Genomic DNA, 18715 nt, shown 5'->3' on the forward strand with positions numbered 1-18715 from the left:
TAGACATTCTCTAAGTATATGATTTACAAGTTCCGCGTAATCCTTACCTTTTTGCCTACTTTAACGAGAAGAAGCCTTGTGCACGCGATATGCGGGTTAACGAAATCCGCAAATGTGTATTAATTAAAACGCTTAATGTGTTAGATGCGATGGCGTACAACCATTTGCGTCATAATCACATATTGTTATGTACTAAAAACATATGGCCACTTTTTTTTCTTGGTGGTACATTTATTTGAACACCAGGACTCACAGTATTACAGTACACCTGCGTACCTGCGTAGCTCCTGATCTTGAATTCCAGAAATCAAGCTTCATTCTGAAATTCTCAACTCATATCATGTTACTACGCAAACAATTTAGTATTGACATTTTTCTCTCATCTCTAGCAACTGATATTTGTTCATACAATATCCATGAAATAATTGCAGGAATAAAATAATTAGTATGAAGTAAGTAAAGTGCTGTGTGGTTACCACTGTAAATAATATTAGTCATCCGCTCTCTTCTCGTGGTGTTCGTAAGAGGCGACTAAGGGATAACACAGTACCACCTTAGAACTTAAAAAATCAACCGATGGCGGGATAACCAACCAACTGCTGGCTTTGAAATACACAGTTCGAAGGCGGGCAGCAGCGTCCCTGGTGTGAGAAAGCCAGCCCCGCGGTCACCAACCCGCCTGCCCAGCGAGGTGACTATGGGCAAAACACATGAGTTCACGACATTTGTTGGCGCGAACTTGTGGAGGCCTATGTCCAGTAGTGGACTACGATAGGCTGAAGTGATGACTCGTATCGGTACGGTAAATGCTGGTTTACTATAATACCTATACCTTGTTATTCCTAAAAGCGCTGTAAATCGTCACTCAACGTAACTCCAGCATCATTACTCTTTCCTTGTTCTTGTTGTTTCACATGACTTCACTCCCCATATTTTTCATCGCCTTATATCGTTTCTTAAAGAGTAAACTCTAAATATAAATTGTAGGTGATAATGTGGCCGTCGGCGTCATTCGCGGCGCGCGTGTGCGCGGGCGTGGCGCTGGCGATGTCGCTCACCCTCGGCGCCGGCCGGCGGGACTACAAGGACCCCGACCGGCAGAACTCGGACATATCGCTCTGGATAGACGAGCGGCAAGTTAGAATGTTTAGCGGTGAGTTGTCTTTCAACTATAATATCGGTTAAGATTTTCCCACCCAACGACTAAGCGCCGACGATTAAGCCAGTGTTCTGAGAACATATACAATGCAGGCACAGACGCATCGACCACGATGAACACCTGTATCTGAAACCACATACAACTCAGAATCAAACGGCTCAGCCACGAAGAACATCTGCATAAAAAACTGTCCTTATAGGATACTACTGTGTGTACCTATAATTTTATAATTTGCATTAAAAAGTGTGTGTATGTGTGTGTGCGAGCGCGCCCGCGCGCGTGCGAGCGTTTGTGTGTATGTGGGGGGGGGTACATAGGTACACACCTACACTTAAGAAGTTATACTTCATTGGCTAGCTAACTTCACGTTGCTAACTTCTTCTTCGTTGTGTTTCTGTAGCTAACTTCAGGGTGTCGGTTTTTTGTGACGGTGTGCACGCACACTGTAAAAAAAATTCTCATCTCTCATTATTTTTCCCCAACGCGTCAAAAGAAGTATAACTTAAAAAAAATTACAATAACACAATTGTAGTTAAAGCCAGTGTTTGTGATAACGCCATAGTTTATTTAGCTATAAGCCATTTGCACCTAAGGTGGCTAAACATTTACCGATTAAAGATTTCTATGTTGTTTCAATGTTTATTCTGAATGAAAATTACTAAAATTATGTACATATACTAAATCAATATATTATTTTTAAATGTATTGTGCCAGGTTACTTTATTTTTTGTACGTTTACAAATAGAATAACTTTTTTATCATCATTTCTTTTGTCACACGCTCTTTAAATATTTACATACAACATAATTAGTTTGTTACAATATATCATATTGTTGTTATGAATAACAACATACAATTATAGATAACAACAATTTGTTCATGACCCGAAGATAATTATGTAAGATGTACGCAGCTGATCTTACATACGTACATAATTATTTTACCTTCTAACAAAAGTAAGTTGCACATAAATCCAAAATTAATTTTTGGACATGCACGTACTTTAATAATAAGTAATTACTACTTATCTATCAATATTAATTAAACATTTAAAATGAATTAAACATGAAGTCCAACTAACTCAGCATAGCTTTTGGAGGAGGTAACAATTTGATAATTCAAAGTTAACTTCAAAAATAATTAAAGATTATGTTTTTTTTTAATCTATAAAACAAGGTCGGCAAACAAGCGTCCGGTTCACCTAATGGCAGGCGATTTCCGTAGCTTATAGACGTGTGCAACATCAGAAGCATCGCAAGCGCGTGCCGACCCTATCCCCTATTCCTCCCAGGGGTTCTGGTCACCTTACTCACCTCTGGAACACAACACTGCTTGAAAACAGTATTATTTACCTGTGACCTTCTGTGAGGTAGAGGTACTTCCCCAGTCGGGCTGCTCCGTATTTTGAGCAGGAAATTTCCTGCTGTGCCCTACCTCAGTTAGCTTATTATTTAATTACTTATCTTATTGTAGTTGATGTGACGCTATACCACTGTTACAAAAGTAGTTTCTCCTGAGAAGAATCGGCCAATAAGTCAGTAGTTATAGTAACCGTCAAATACAATTTTGCACTATTTTTACACGACATACCCGTCTGCCCAGCGTGGTGACTATGGGCAAAACACATGAGTTCACGTTATTTTTGGCGTAAACTTGTGGAGGCCTATGTCCAGCAGTGGACTGTATAGGCTGTAATGATGATACCCGTCTAAAATAATGAGGAACAAATTAATGTTTGCACTATAAGTATCTGCCATGATATGAGTGGGAATAAAATCCGCGATCATAAACGTTACGGCGACTCGCATCACTATTCCAAAACACCTCATAACCTATTGATAATTTTTATGAAATTAATCTTTAAATAATTAATAAATTTCAGGTATATCAATGCAAGTATTTGCAATACTAAACGGGAATATATCACCGTATATACTAGAACCAAACTTCTCACACAAACTGCCCGTGATACCCTCAGAGGTCGGCTACGTGAATTTCACTTGGCGTTCGAAGAAGCGATACTTCTACAACTTCGACACACTCACGTCGTCCGACCCTAAGGTCTTGAAACCGCCCTACCTGTCTATCAAAACACAAGGCCGGGTGCCTAAAGCCTCTAAAGGTAAGGTTTTAACTTTTTTAAGTAAAACTTCTGTACGCACGCTTGACTTGGGGAATATCAAGCTGGTGATTGCGTGACAAGAGCGTTACGAAAAGTGTGATCGGGCGAGGCGAACGGAAGTTGAAGGTCTAAAGCACACTCGTTTTTTAAAAAAAAATAAAACAAGTAAATGATAAATTAATGGCCATAAAGAATGATAACTATTTGACTGTGTTCTTTTTATCTAATGTAAATTTTAACCTTAGATAAATTAAAATATTATTTTTCAACTGTTGTATTATGGCAGAAGTCTATTGTCATTATGAAAATCTACTGTTTATCTTATTGTGCGGCTTAAAATAAATTAATATGAATAATTACTACTAAAATAATAAAGTTTATTAATTACTTGATGAACAAATAAGAGAGTAGTAGGTATAAAGGTTATTTATTTTAGTTTAATTTTATGAGTTGCCTTTAATATGAATTACATATATTTTTTCAGAATTTAGTATATTCTTACCCTGTATGGGCAACGTAAGTGGGGTGGCGACATTTGAAATAGGGTTAGTGCTAAAAAACGGTCGAGGCACCCCGTTAAAAGGCACTCCTCTGAGGCTAAACCTTAAGAAGGAATGCGCACAGAGAGGTGTGTATTTAGAAAGGACAGGTATTGTATCGCCAACGCATTTTTAACACTTATACGAATGTTCTTTCCAATATTGTAATTAGATTTTTATTACATGTTTTACCTAGTATACAGAACTAATAATAATAATAATTAAATTAATTTTTTTGTGCAATTCCTAACAATATTGATAGAACAATCGTAATGCTTTTTATATTTTTAATTTAGATATAATAAAATCATAACTATTCATAGACAACGCCTCTACTTTTTAACATTTAAATAGTCTCTTTTAAGCTTATTAATTCGATACATCATGCTTCTACTGTAATATTAATTAACTAAGTACATACAAAGATCACTAAAACGTTCATTGACAGCGGAAAAAATGCTGCTTCGCTACTAATAATGATATATTTCATAATTTAATTTAAAGAATCACGACAATGAGATTCAAAGATAACATGTTCCTTCATTGCCGTTTTTTATTTTTAACTATAACAAAATTTATTAAAAAGATAATATAATAACTGTGATGTAACTAATGATAATACTGTGTCTTAACTTGTCAACCACAGTGTCAACGTATTTCGATATTCAAATATTTTGGTAAAATATGGCGGACTAAAATTGTGTTTGCTCGCAAACGAAAAAACACCGATTTAGATTTTCATCGACAAGTACTACAACGTAGAAAGTCGAATAAATATTTAATTAAACACGCATTATTAGAGATAATCAAAAATTACTAGTCAAATCACGATTAAATTTAAATGGGACTACATGACATGCAATAGCTTTCGATTAAAAAAAAATTATCAAATCGATACACACAGTAAAAAGTTATGAGGTAACATACATTTAAACCAAAATAATAAAATACAGACGAATTGAGACAGATCTTTATTTTTATTTTTAAGTCGCACATTATAAGTACAGGTCGTCTTAAAATATACCTACATATAGATGTAATGCTAATTTAATCTTATACATATTTGCCAAATAATTGTCATAATCGTTAAACCCAGTAATAAGGTATGAGGTAACACACGAAGAAAAAACATATAGTCGAAAAAAATACTTTTTTAAGTCAGTTCAATATATAATGTAGTAAGTACTTAGAGAGTTGAAAATAAGTAGGTCTAACTATAGGTCATATTAAGTATCAAAAAATGAACAAATGTTTCCATACAATTTATTTGTAATCGACTTCAAAAAGGAGGAGGTTACTCAATTCGACCGTATATACAATACTAGCTGTGCCCGCGGCTTCGCCCGCGTTGAAATTAGTGTGTCACAAAGTTTTCCCGGCAAACTTCCAGTAATACTCTCATTAAAATCGGCTAAGCCGTTCCGTAAATCTTCCTCTTGCCAATAGTGGAGCCCTTTCTCCAATGGCGAAACCGCATGAAAATCCGTTTAGTAGATTTTGAGCGAATCGATCACATACACTTTTGGGGACTTTGTTTTATAATACACTAACTGTTGCCCGCGACTACATCCGGGTGGTTATGAAGATATGCATTACTGATTATTGCTTAACGCAAATTATTTTTTTATTCAGTCACTTGAAATGCTTATCAAACTGAGTAACTTTTTAAAAGGCACAATTTAGTATAATTTAATAGTTATTTTTATAAAACCTTTCTATACACCACATTTTTAGTTTTATTTTCAGGCTGTATATGTTTCATACAAACTATCAACCCCAATTAAAACCCTTTAGCGGTGGAATATCGTAAAATCCGTTCTTAGCGGACGTCTGCTAACTATAATCTACCTCCCTGCCAAATTTTATCTTTGTCCAACCTGGATGGATAGACCATCCAGCGGTTTTTGAGTTCTCGTGATGAGTGAGTTAGTGACCTTTTTCTTTTATGTATATAGATTACGATGCATTGTTTGGACACCTCCTCACCATCTATAGAGCACATATTTTAAAATTTCAAGTTTCTTATTTCAAAAACATAAAACTTTCATACAAACCTCTCGAACCCCGTTTCATCCCCTTAGGGGTCGATTTTCGTAAAATCAGTTCTCAGCGGATGTCTACGCTCTATAAGGAACCTACCTGTTAATTTCTAAGTTTGTAGCTGTTACAGTTACGGAGATTTTGTGATGAGTGGGTCAACCTACCATCCCCCGTTTTAACCCCAAAAAGGAGTCAATTTCTAAAGATACATTATTTGGACACCTCACCATCTATAGAGCATAAATTTTAATTTTCAAGTATCTTACTTCAAAAACATAAGACTTTAATACAAACTTCCAACCCCCGTTTTACCCCCTTAGGGGTCGAGTTTCGTAAAATCCGTTCTTAGCGGATGTCGATGTCCTATAAGGAGTCTACCTGCCTAATTTCAAGTTTGTAGGTGTTATAGTTTCGGAGATTTCGTGATCAGTGAGTCAACCTACCATCCCCCGTTTTAACCCCAAAAGGGAGTTGCTTTCGAAAGATACATTATTTGAACACCTTCTCACTATCTATAGAGCATAAATTTTAAATTTCAAGTCTCTTACTTCAAAAACATAGGACTTTCATACAAACTTCTAACCCCCGTTTTACCCCCCTAGGGGTCGAATTTCGTAAAATCCGTTCTTAGCGGATGCCTACGTCTTATAAGGAGCCCACCCGCCAAATTTCAAGTTTCTAGGTTTTATAATTTCGGAGATTTCGTGATGAATGACCTTTCGCTTTTATATATACTAGCTGTACCCTGCGCGCGTTGCTACGCTTTTTTTTTTGTCGTACTCAGTTTAACTCAGAAACCTTTGTGGGCTCACTTTGCCGAAGATCATGACATGGTCAAACGCATAATTTACGATTCTATATAGAACATAGTGACAAACATTCATTTATATATCTATACTAATACTAGCTGTGCCCGCGGCTTCGCCCGCGTTGAAATCAGTGTGACACAAAGTTTTTCCGGCAAACTTCCAGTGAAACTCTCATCATAATCGGCTTAGCCGTTCCATAAGCCTTCCTCTTGAAGCCCTCTCTCCATTGATGAAACCGCATGAAAATCCGTTCCGTAGATTTTGAGGGAATCGATCACATACACTTTTGGGGACTTTGTTTTATAATACACTAACTGTTGCCCGCGACTACGTGCGCGTGAAGCGCGCGTCGCGTTTAACAAAATGGTTCGTTGAATTCGTCAGAATTGTGGTATGAAATAATGTAGTAATAATGTAGTATTGTAGTGTAAATATGTTTAACTATACTGCATGCAATTCAGTTTTTAATATGGTTCTACGTAACTATATGTCACAGAGTAGCGTAACGCACGCTCCTCCGTGACTCCGTGAAGACAGGGTTAAATAAAAAGTATTCTAGTAACGTAAAGGTTGGATATTGTAAAAAATATATATTTTTTTATGTACTACTTATAAGTGATCAATATAAATGTTTCTTGAACACATAGGGTTGCAACGCGGTTATTTTGCTTTAAACCGACCCTGCTGTATAAGTTTCATACAAACTATCAACCCCAATTAAACCCCCATAGCGGTGGAATATCGCAAAATCCGTTCTTAGCGGACGTTTATTAATTATAATCTACCTCCCTGCCAAATTTCATCTTTGTCCATCCTGGATGAATGGACCATCCAGCAGTTTTTGAGTTCTCGTGATGAGTGAGTCAGTGATCTTTCTCTTTTATATATATAGATTACAATGCATTATTTGAACACCTTCTCACCATGTATAGAGCATACATTTTAAATTTCAAGTCTCTTACTTCAAAAACATAGGACTTTTATATAAACTTCCAAGCCCCGTTTTACCCTTTTAAGGGTTGAGTTTCGTAAAATTGGTTCTTAGCAGATGTCTACGCCTTATAAGAAACCTACCTGACAAATTTTAAGTTTATAACTGTTATAGTTTCGGAGATTTCGTGATGAGTGAGTCAACCTACCATCCCCCGTTTTAACCCCAAAAAGGAGTTGATTTCTAAAGATACATTATTTTGATACCTTTTTACTATCTATATATACATTTTAAATTTCAAATCTCTTACTTCAAAAACATAGGACTTTCATACAAAGTTCCAACCCCCGTTTTACCCCTTTAAGGGTCGAATTACGTTAAATCAGTTCTTAGAATATGACTACGCTTTATATGGAACCTACCTGCCAAATGTCAAATTTGTAGCTGTTATAGTTTCGGAGATTTCGTGATTAGTAGGTCAACGTCACATCCCCCGTTTTAACCCCAAAAGGGAGTTGATTTCTAAAGATACATTATTTGAACACCTTGTTACCATCCATAGAGCATACATTTAAATTTCAAGTCTCTTACGTCAAAAACATGGGACTCTCATACAAACTTCCAACCCCCATTTTACCCCCTTAGGGGTTGAGTTTCGTAAAATCCGTTCTTAGCGGATGTCTACTTCCTATAAGGAGCCTACCTGCCAAATTTCAAGTTTGTAGGTGTTATAGTTTCGGAGATTTCGTGATGAATGACCTTTCGCGTTTATATATATTATAGATAGATTATAGATATATGTTCGAGGATAACTTCGTCGTTTATGAACCGATTTTCATAATTCTTTTTTTTTTGTTGGAAAGGAGATGTCCAAAGAATGGTGCCATGATAAGGAAACCAGGATCTGATGATGGAACCCTAGAAAAATTGAGGGGAACCTCGAAAATCCTAGTGATGACTACTGCATTTGTTAATTTGTAACCGACTTCCAAAAAAGGAGGAAGTTCTCAATTCGACTGTATTTTTTTTTTATGTATGTTACATCAGAACTTTTGACCGTGTGGACCGATTTCGACAAATGTTCTTTTAATCGAAAGGTGGTGTGTGCCAATTGGTCCCATTTTAATTTATTTGAGATCTAACAACTACTTTTCGAGTTATATCTAATAATGCGTTTTTACTTGACGCTTTTTTCGTCGACGTACGTTGTATTATACCGCATAACTTTCTACTGGATGTACCGATTTTGATAATTCTTTTTTTGTTGGAAAGGAGATATCCCTAGTATAGTACCGTGATAAGGAAACCAGGATCTGATGACGGTATCCCAGAGATATCGAGGGAAACTCTTGAAAATCTGCAATAACTTTTTACTGGGTGTACTGATTTTGATAATTCTTTTTTTGTTGGATAGAAGATATCCCTAGCTTAGTACCATAATAAGGAAACCAGGATCTGATGATGGGATCCCAGAGAAATCGAGGGAAAATCTTGAAAATCCGCAATAACTTTTTACCGGGTGTACCGATTTTAATATTTTTTAATTTAATCGAAAGCTGATGTTTTTTAAGTGGTCACATATAAATTTTATTGAGATCTGATAACTACTTTTTGAATAATCTTTGATAACGCGCGACTATTTTTTCGTCGATATACGTTGTATTACTCGTCGATGTAATTGAAGTCGGTTTTTTTTTAGTTTGCGAGCAAACACAATTATTTAGTCTACTTACGTTATATTACTTGTCGATGTAATTGAAGTCGGTTTTTTTTTCGTTTGCCAGCAAACACAATTATAATAGACAGGTACTTATTCAAAAAAATCATTAAGGAAATAGCAATATCTAAACATTTATGTTTTGTTAAAATATATAAATTCGTGAATCCGTCGCTTTATATAAAGAAAAAAAAAACTCTCGTGTTAAAATCTAGATAACTTCAACATTAAAATTAAACATGAGTCATTTCTTAGCTAGTGAGGCAGGTCAAGCAAAAATGGACTGTTCCGCAAATATAAACAGTATTTCTTTTATATGACTGTATGTATGCTAAGGTTGTACTAGTAATGGCGAAGTTCCCGCCAGTGTTCCTTTTACAACGTATAACAGTCTTTCTTTCAAGCATTCGAGAACAATACCGTGATTGAATTTTTATCGGTCCATTGTTTAAGATTAATGACAATTTATTTTTATATATTATACAATATATAAACGTTGCTCTTAGACATAACTTTTGAAACGTATACAATATGATCGACTCCTAAAAACGTTCCTTCAAATGAGGGTTTATGTGAGTGTTACCTATACGCCGAGTAATTTAATCACAAGAATTTCATACAATTCTTGCGATTAAATCAGTTTAATCACTACTTAAATTTTAATTTCTTTTCGTGCAACTCGGCGATAGTCATTTTTAAATTTGACTTCAAATAAATAAACTAGATACTTTGATACTCGTCCTGGATAAAACCTTTCGCGAGCACCTAAACACGCATTTGAAGGAAATATATTAGTAACTGACAAGTACAACTAAAGAACTGTATATTGGAAAAAAATCTTTTCCTCGTAGAATGTTACCTATTTATTGTAATTATAGAGTTAATATAGGTTATGCAAAATCACGCATAACGGACCACCTCTGTGTCTAAATGCGGAAAACCGAGCCCACAACAATACAATAGGTTATGCAAAAGTACGTTGCTTGAATAATTCGTATATTCATTATCATCACATCAGTCTAATACAGTCCAAGTAAGTCCAGTAACAAGTTCGTGCCAAAATGGCGTGAACTCATGTGTTTTGCCCCATAGTAACCATGCAGGGCAGGCGGGTTGGTGACCGCAGGGCTGGCTTTGTCGCGCCGAAGACTCTGCTGCCCGTCTTTGGCGTGTGTATTTCAAAGCCAGCAGCTGGACGGTTATCCCGCTATCGATCGGTATTTTAAGTTGCCAGGTAGTAGTGGAACCGTGTTATCCCTTAGTCGCCTCTTACGTCACCTTCGGGAAAAAAGGGGGGGGTGTCCACACTGCAAATCGACGAAATATTAAGACAAAGTAAATTTTAAGAAAGGTTTAGATTTTTTTTACACGTGGAATATGATCTATTACACTTACTGAATCCCCAATTTGAAGGCACGTAGTTAGGAGCCGAAAGCCCTATAAATGTATTACTTTATTTTTATTCGAGGTTCATCATAGTGACAGATTTTCGTCAATTAAACTATACTTGTTTAGTTTTAATTTTTCTACACTATTTTCTATGTTAAATTGTCAAATATTGTATTATTCATTTAGTCGTCAATACTAATAAATCGGCCTGGCCTGTTTGCCAGGCACTATTAACCAAATCCCTTATTTTCCGGGCGCATACGCCGAGTTGGCCGACCGGAAGAATACGCGGTTACACTTCTCACAGCAGATTATACTTTTTAGGTTGGTACGCTTGCTTTTTATTTGCATGTAATAATTCACGTAGCTATCTGCTTACTTTGAATATGTTATTTTTCTGTCATATACCTTATTACACTTATCGTTAAACAAAATTGTAATAAATTTTTTTATGCAAGTCGACGTAGTCATGCTAGAATTTTTAATTCGAATTATTTATATAATTACTTTTATTTAACGCTAAAAATTACTTTTATTATAGACTGAAGAAAGCGTTTTAAATTTAAATCACGCGATGAATTCGACAGGACCGGACCCGGAGTGTGATAAAAAGTGCGCGAACCAGGGCTGGTGCAATAGCGAAAAGATCTGCCAGTGCCCCGAGGGCTACATGGGGCAACACTGCCGCACGGCACTCTGCTACCCGCAGTGTATGAACGGGGGCAACTGCACCGCGCCCGGAGTGTGCTCCTGTCCCCCCGGGTACCAGGGGCGGCATTGTGAGGGAGGTATGTTTAGTATAAGCACAAATTTTATTAAAAAAGAACAATATTTCGAGTTTTATCTTTGTTTGTTATCAATATTTAGTTATTTACGTGAAGTTAGATTTTTAGAACGTCGAACTGCCCCATGGGGCATAAAATTAAAGGTTAGAATTTATTCTTATGAAAAAGTTTTAAGTTTTTTTTAATTTAAACTGTAATTAAATATCTAAAATCTATACAAATACTCTTCACAACGTCTTCGCTTATAAAGACTAGCCCCAATGAATGTTATTAAAATAAATGAATCACAACTTTTGCTCCCCTCTCACGCACCTCTTTTCGTTTTGGACATCTAGGTCGGCAAACGAGCGCACCTGATGGTAAGTGATTACCGTAGCCTATAGACGCCTGCAATACCAGATGCATCGCAAGCGCGTAGCCGACCCTACCCCCGAACTACCCCAGAAGCTCTGGTCACCTTACTCACTCCAGGAACACAACACTACTTGAATGCAGTCCATTATCTATTATTATAAGTCTATAGTCTATTGTACCTCGCATACGATTATTCGTTCGTCAAGTATATGAAAAAGTACTTTAAGTGATGGTAATATTGAATCAAAACACATTTTTTTTAATTTTATAATACTTTATCTACATTTAACAAAAATACAAATATTTAATACAACCCGTAACAACCATTTTATTACAATTATTCTATAATACAAGTTCTTACAATTTGTTGAAAGTTGCCCCAGTCATCATAATCAGTATATTCTATACTATACTGACAAATGATAAATATGAACCGGCAACTAAAAATACAGAAATGTTTACGTGCGGCTAGACAACAAATTTTTTACTGTGATTACAAACCCCAGCCTAATTTTTTTTATTTTTTTTTTCTATACATATTATAAATAATTCGACAAACAAGCGTACGGCTCACACAAGCGATAATCGTAGCTTATTGACGCCTACAACACCAGAAGCAACGCAAGCACATTGCCGACCCTTCCCCTCAACCCCCTCCCCCAGGAGCTTTGGTCACCTTACTTACAGGAAAACAACACTTCTTAAAGTAGTATTATTTAGCTGTGAACTTCTGTAAGGTCCAGGTACTACCCCAGTCACGGATGCTCCATATTAATTTTGAGTAGGAAATTTCCTGCTGTGCCCTACCTCAGTTATACATTAATTTGTGTTATTATACATTTGAATTCAAAATCGAATATTAATCTATCACTACAAAAAATTAAACAAAAAAAACAGATACATATATTTAAAAAATGTCGAACAAGAATGTCTAAATCTTTTTCGATATAGAAATAGCAACTTTACAACCCGCCTTGATGACTTCAGTCAAAGCCTTGTAAAATGGAGCTTGTTCTGCCCCATGGTCTATGCCCGTGTCGTGGTGTTCTTGTTCCTCGTCTCTGAACTTAGTAATAGTATCCAGGATTTCCTTATCCACATTAGGGTCTTCCATGAGTGTTCTTAGCTGATCATTGTAATGTTCTACTATGACAGTTTCAACAGCTACTGTACACGCCATCGCTGCTTCTTTGCCTAATAGGGCTGTTCCTGAAATTTTATTTGTATATCTTAAGTTGAAATCTTCATAAAACATCTTAAAGTTTAAAATTTACTCTTGTGTATGTTATTTTAATTCAACAATATTTAAAAGTAATTTATTTTCTTTTCAACATTAAAAATAAAGTCTACAAAAATGTATATTTCCTTAGCCTTAGCTTATATGTTATATATAAATGGCAAGGCATTATAATAAGTTAATTTTTGCTTTCATTTACTTCAAAATAATCATACTAACCAGCTCCAAGCGCAAATCCCGCAATATTCCACAAAGGAGTCATCACGGTCGGCCGGACGCGGTACTTTGAGATGAGCTCCTCAAACTTCTCTCTGTGTTTAATCTCTTGCTCCCACATGTGCTTGATCAAAGGGCCCTCGGCCGTGTTCCCCAACACAGCCATCTGCCCCGCGTATATACGATCTGCCCCAAGTTCGCCAGCATGGTCCACGCGTATTATTGAGTCCAACTGAAGATACAAATGTAATTGTTAACATGTATTAGAAATTAAAAAAAAATATTAAATTATTTAATTATTTAAATAAATAATACAATAAATAAACGCCTGTCTGTGTCTGTGTGTCCTGTGTCAGGGTCCGGAAACACACAATACACAAACACCCAGACCACGGCAAACATCTGTATGGCCAATACCAACGTTTGCCATGTGCGGGGATCGAACCCGCAACTGCCAGCGCAACACCCACAAACCAGTGCTTTGACAGTTGTGCCCCGCGGCTTCATCCGCGTTAATTTGATGCCTTCCTCGTTAAATGGACTGTCCAACACAAAAAAAAAGCGCGTGCGTACAAAGTACACATGTCAGAAGTGAAACTTCTTTGGCAAACTTATTTTTAAGTCTCGTTTATATTTATTCAAAACTAAAGCTTTAGATTTTCGTTCCAACGCCATCGACAAAAACTTTGTCGTTCCATAAAAATGTTGCCGTTTCATCCGTAAAAATTTTACCCTCATGCGCCCAAAGAAATTTTACTTCAACACTTCAAAAAGAATTTGTAATTCGAAACAGTAGTCAAACAATCAAACTTTTCAGATTTATAATATTAGCCTTATACTCTAAACTACTTAAATCTAATATTTTATAATATTAGATTAAGTTTAGTATAATGTTATTAAAACTAACTTGAGGATTCTTTTTCCAAGTAGACGAGTGAACTCTTCTCACATGATGTAAACGTAATGGCGGTCGAAACATCTTGAATTAATCTGAAAAATAAAAATAAAATTTCTTTGAAATGTTGTTTATTGTTACAGGGATATGTTCGCAAAAATGTTTAAATGGAGGAAAATGTATACAGAAGGATACATGTGAATGTCCTAAAGGATATTATGGTCTTCGGTGTGAATTTTGTAAGTATAATTATCCTGCAGTTTCCTTATTCGTATGCCAAGGCTTCAATCATCTAAATTTCAAGACGAACTAGTATCTCATACAATTGTCTGAAGAGTTCCTAAAAATTAACCCTTTCACCTAAAACTGAACTCTAAAACTGAGACTTTTTACCTGAAAATTACTTGAACTTACTCAATATTATAGTAGACCTGGTGAAAACCAACCAGTTTTATAATCGATACCGACATGTGATGTGATGTGATATGACATGGTACTCTGTAATACTGCTCTCACTTAAATTTTAAATCATTAATATTATAGAGGTGAACGACATTAAAAATAAGTATGATTCACTTAACTTAAAATTTTAAAACATTTACAGCATACTTTTACTTTATTTATTTACATTATTATACATTTATATTTTTCTAATGTTTACGCGAATTTCATCCATTATAATGAAACAACTTTTTCAGATTTTATCGCGGTTTATTAAGTTTTGATACTTTACAGCAACCATGGTCACGGGAGGACTATGCCCGTGTCCGGTGTAAAAAAAAAAATTGTGTCAAAATCTAAAAAAGTGGTTTCATTATAGACAAATTTACTAACTTGCTAAATTTATAAGCACACCTCACCCCATATAATAATTAAAGGAAAAAATTATAAATCGCCAGCGAAATGCGTGATCCCCTGCCTGAACGGGGGCAAATGCAAGGGGGTGAACAAGTGCCGCTGCCCCCCGGGGCTGGGCGGCAACCACTGCGAGGTGGGGCGGCGCGCGGGCGAGTGCGCGCGCGCCTGCCGCCACGGCGAGTGCCGCGCCGGCGCGTGCCGCTGCGAGCCGGGCTGGCGCGGCCGCTACTGCCACCGGACTTACGGCACGCTCTTTGCTTATTACTACTTGCCTTACTTGCTAACGGAAACGAAAACACTCTAAAAACACAACAATGACCTTTCAATGACATTAATGACAAATATATTTATTGTTGTATATAATTATACAAACATAAATACAACAATCACTTCAGCCTATCGCAGTCCACTGCTGGACATAAGCTTCCACAAGTTCGCGCCAAAATGGCTTGTTTATTACTACTTGCCTTACTTGCTAACGAAAACGAAAAAATTCTAAAAACACGAAAATGACCTTTCAATGACATTGACATTAATGCACAGGACAATTATATTTATTGTTGTATATATACAAACATAAATACAACAATCACTCCTATCGCAGTTCACTGCTGGACATAGGCCTCCACAAGTTCGCGCCAAAATGGCGTGAACTCATGTGTTTTGACCAGTCACCACGCTGGGCAGGGTTAGTGACCCCAGGGCTGGCTTTGTCGCACCGAAGACGCTGTTGCCCGTCTTCGGCCTGTGTATTTCAAAGCCAGCAGTTGTGTGGTTATCCCGCCATCGGTCGGCTTTTTAAATTCCAAGGTAGCAGTGGAACCGTGTTAACCCTTAGTCGCCTCTTACGTCACCTACGGGAAGAGAGGGGGGAGGGGTGGCCACAATAAAACTGCAAATCGTATATTAAGACATTTTAGGTTCCTAGGTGGTAGTGGAACTGTATTATTCCTTAGTCACCACCCACGCGAAGAGAGGGGGTGGCTATATTCTTTAATACCACAACTACACAACAATATACAGAGAAATTGTTATTCATACCTTAAATAGAAAAACTGTAAAAAAAAATATGGAGTAAATATTATCTATATGCCCCAAGTTTACACTTCTATATAACAAAATACAAAAATGGATCCATATTATTAACATTATTTTTTTTCTCTATTTATAGGATCTTCAGAAGAATCTGGTGAGTTTAAGAGGCCGCGATAAATGCGCAATACATACATACGTCGGAAGATGTAACTTGTGATTTCATTAATTTTATAAGAAATTTTTTATACATATTTTGTAACAATAACTAAATTAGTCATTTAGATGTAAGTTAAGATTTAAAATATATTATAAATTAAATATATGATGATGAATACTTGTATATTGTTTTATTTTTATTGATCTTAAATAATATTCCATTGCACGCCTCCATGGGGGCTGTGCTTTACTCGAACAAAATGAAAAATACGAGAAGCGTTTACTTTTCCCTACATTTTTATAACAATCAATTAATATCCTTTCTTTATTGCATATTACTGGCATGTTTTTATGTTATATCCAAAAGTTTTTTAATTACTTCAATAATCTTATTATATACTTTATTGCACTAAAAAAAAATGTACAGAAAAATTGTACATAAAGTTGATGGCATGGTATTAACTAGCTTTTTCACATTGCTTATTATATTGTTGTGGGGGGTGTTAACAATGGAAAATTCCCATTTTTAAACTATCGACTCAAAATTTGGTACGAATCTCCTATACCTATGTGATGTAGAAATGATCGATGAGCAGATTAAAATCCTAAAGGATAACTCATACCCAATAAGGATTTGGGGTGGGCGTTAATAATGAAAATTTTTAATGTATGTAACTCTGAAACTACTGAACCAATTTTTATCAAATTTTGTAAGCATCTGTAATTTTGTCTGACTTGGAAGATATGGTAGTTTTTATCTCAATTGTATTCGGTAGGTGGCGCTGCTATCGGTATGTAAGCTATCAAATTTGGTAGCTGTTTTCCGGGCAGGACAACGTCTGCCGGGTTCGCTAGTAATGTATATAAAGAAGTTATAATAGTTGTAATGATGGATGGATGGATGGATGGATGGATGGATGGAAAAGGTTTATAATGTCTGAATATGTAAAAATTATTTCAAATTGAGGCATTTGTAAACTTCAGTTTATAAAACAGGAATGTCTTTAAGGACAGCTATTTTAAAATAAAGATCATAGACAAGATAAGCAAAGGTTTCATTCTTTATTGTTTTTATATTTTGATCAGTTCTTCATACATTTGAAATGGTACCAAAACATGTTCGATGACTAAGCTTGGAACCATTTACATTTTAACTGTATTTATGCTAAGAACTCTAGTACATAGAAACTCGATATTAAAAACACCGTGTCCTTAATAAAATACAAAAAAAATAAAAGAAATATTTTTTTTTACACCAAATGGCCCCAGTAATATTAATTTCTGTGACAGGTGTCTGAAGACATGTAAGATGAATTTCAATATAACTCCACCTTAACAGTCGACTACCCTTACTATATGTACTTTTTAATCACTAAAAACAACAATCTAAAAGTTTTGTTTCAAGCTACATCACTTAGACAAGAGCACATCACTTAGACAAGAGCACATCACTTAGACAAGAGCACATCACTTACACATTAGTTTAATACATATTTGTTTGTCAATAGTACATTCATGTACAATATCTTTGAGAATTTCCTAAAACATTGTCCATTATTCATTTAAGATATTCATTTAAAGCTTTGAAACTATGCTAAAATAGTACTATAAATGTTACACGATATCTCTGGCACATTCATACACACATCACATTAAATACATTATTAACAACAATGTGCTACAATTTTTGTTTCGATTATAGATGTGTTACACCAAGTACTAAAAAAGTACATTAAATGAATAATTATGACTACAATGAACTATTTGAATATGAAATGATATGATTTCATAAACTTATATAATTTCATTTAAGTAAGTAATAAATAGGTAAACCAAATATGTAAAGAGAGAGGTTATTTTTAACATTTTGTTATTTTCGTTTTAGTAATTTAGGAATATGTAATTTTGCATTAATTTATGCAATACTCAATATAAATATATACATGTCCTAGTAAAGATTAATTTTTAATATTACAAAATTTGTAACAATATTTATGTTCGATGCCACTTACCTTAACCAAAGATCAAAAATATGAGTAAACTTAATTATTCTTTTTTTCAGTAAGCTCAAGTTAATCAAGCAAAACAACCAAGTTTTCACATGAACGTAACTCGCAGTAAATAAACGAAGAATATTAATTGCAAAAACTTCACTCGCTAAATTGTTTACATGTCAAAATTAGTTCATGAAAATTCCAAGAGTTAGCGCCACTTTATGACATGATCAATGTTTTCCAAAATAAACTTGGAATTTTTCCTCATCGCCTCTTTTTTGGGTGAAAAATAAAAACACTTAGAAAAAAAATCTACAAAATCTGGTAAGTTTCATACAAAAAGTAAGTTTGAAATCACTGTACTTACGAATAGAAAAGCGCTTTCCCCCCGCAGTCCGAGGGGCGATTTCCCTTTCCATATGAAAAGAAAACCATACCGCGCAGACTCGTACAAAATGGCGTCTCTTGATATGAAATGT

At 35.4% G+C, this 18715-nt stretch overlaps 2 protein-coding genes across 4 annotated transcripts; one reads left to right on the top strand and one right to left on the bottom strand.

The window, feature by feature from the left end:
* Window positions 1-993: 993 nt before the first annotated feature.
* LOC123658278 (protein shifted-like) lies at window positions 994-16420 on the top strand. Its single transcript, XM_045593718.1, has 7 exons — window positions 994-1153; window positions 3042-3281; window positions 3766-3930; window positions 11294-11494; window positions 14337-14432; window positions 15093-15296; window positions 16223-16420. The coding sequence occupies exons 1-7, from the start codon at window positions 994-996 to the stop codon at window positions 16261-16263; spliced, it is 1107 nt and encodes a 368-aa protein (XP_045449674.1). The 3' UTR covers window positions 16264-16420.
* LOC123658289 (5-demethoxyubiquinone hydroxylase, mitochondrial) lies at window positions 12726-18706 on the bottom strand. 3 transcript variants are annotated; one of them, XM_045593727.1, is made up of 4 exons: window positions 18604-18706; window positions 14206-14288; window positions 13302-13530; window positions 12726-13054 (listed from the first exon to the last, which is right to left on the bottom strand). In XM_045593727.1, exons 2-4 carry the CDS (start codon window positions 14275-14277, stop codon window positions 12777-12779), a joined length of 579 nt encoding a protein of 192 aa, XP_045449683.1. In that variant the 5' UTR covers window positions 14278-14288; window positions 18604-18706; the 3' UTR covers window positions 12726-12776. The 3 variants fall into 3 exon arrangements, with proteins under 3 accessions (XP_045449683.1, XP_045449697.1, XP_045449690.1); XM_045593741.1 differs by lacking the exon at window positions 18604-18706 and adding an exon at window positions 18255-18461; XM_045593734.1 differs by lacking the exon at window positions 18604-18706 and adding an exon at window positions 15324-15393.
* Between the last annotated feature and the right edge of the window lie 9 nt (window positions 18707-18715).

This window comes from Melitaea cinxia, chromosome 1 (genome assembly GCF_905220565.1).
Source record: "Melitaea cinxia chromosome 1, ilMelCinx1.1, whole genome shotgun sequence".
NCBI lineage: Eukaryota > Metazoa > Arthropoda > Insecta > Lepidoptera > Nymphalidae > Melitaea > Melitaea cinxia.

Excerpts from the sequence above, each read along its gene's own strand:
- LOC123658278 (XM_045593718.1), top strand. The coding sequence starts at position 994 with ATGTGGCCGTCGGCGTCATTCGCGGCGCGCGTGTGCGCGGGCGTGGCG. Across the intron at positions 3,931-11,293 it reads TGTGTATTTAGAAAGGACAG|GACCGGACCCGGAGTGTGAT; the intron begins GTATTGTATCGC and ends TGAATTCGACAG. Across the intron at positions 11,495-14,336 it reads GGGGCGGCATTGTGAGGGAG|GGATATGTTCGCAAAAATGT; the intron begins GTATGTTTAGTA and ends TTATTGTTACAG.
- LOC123658289 (XM_045593727.1), bottom strand. The coding sequence starts at position 14,277 with ATGTTTCGACCGCCATTACGTTTACATCATGTGAGAAGAGTTCACTCG. Across the intron at positions 13,531-14,205 it reads CTTGGAAAAAGAATCCTCAA|TTGGACTCAATAATACGCGT; the intron begins GTTAGTTTTAAT and ends TTGTATCTTCAG. Across the intron at positions 13,055-13,301 it reads GGGATTTGCGCTTGGAGCTG|GAACAGCCCTATTAGGCAAA; the intron begins GTTAGTATGATT and ends ATAAAATTTCAG.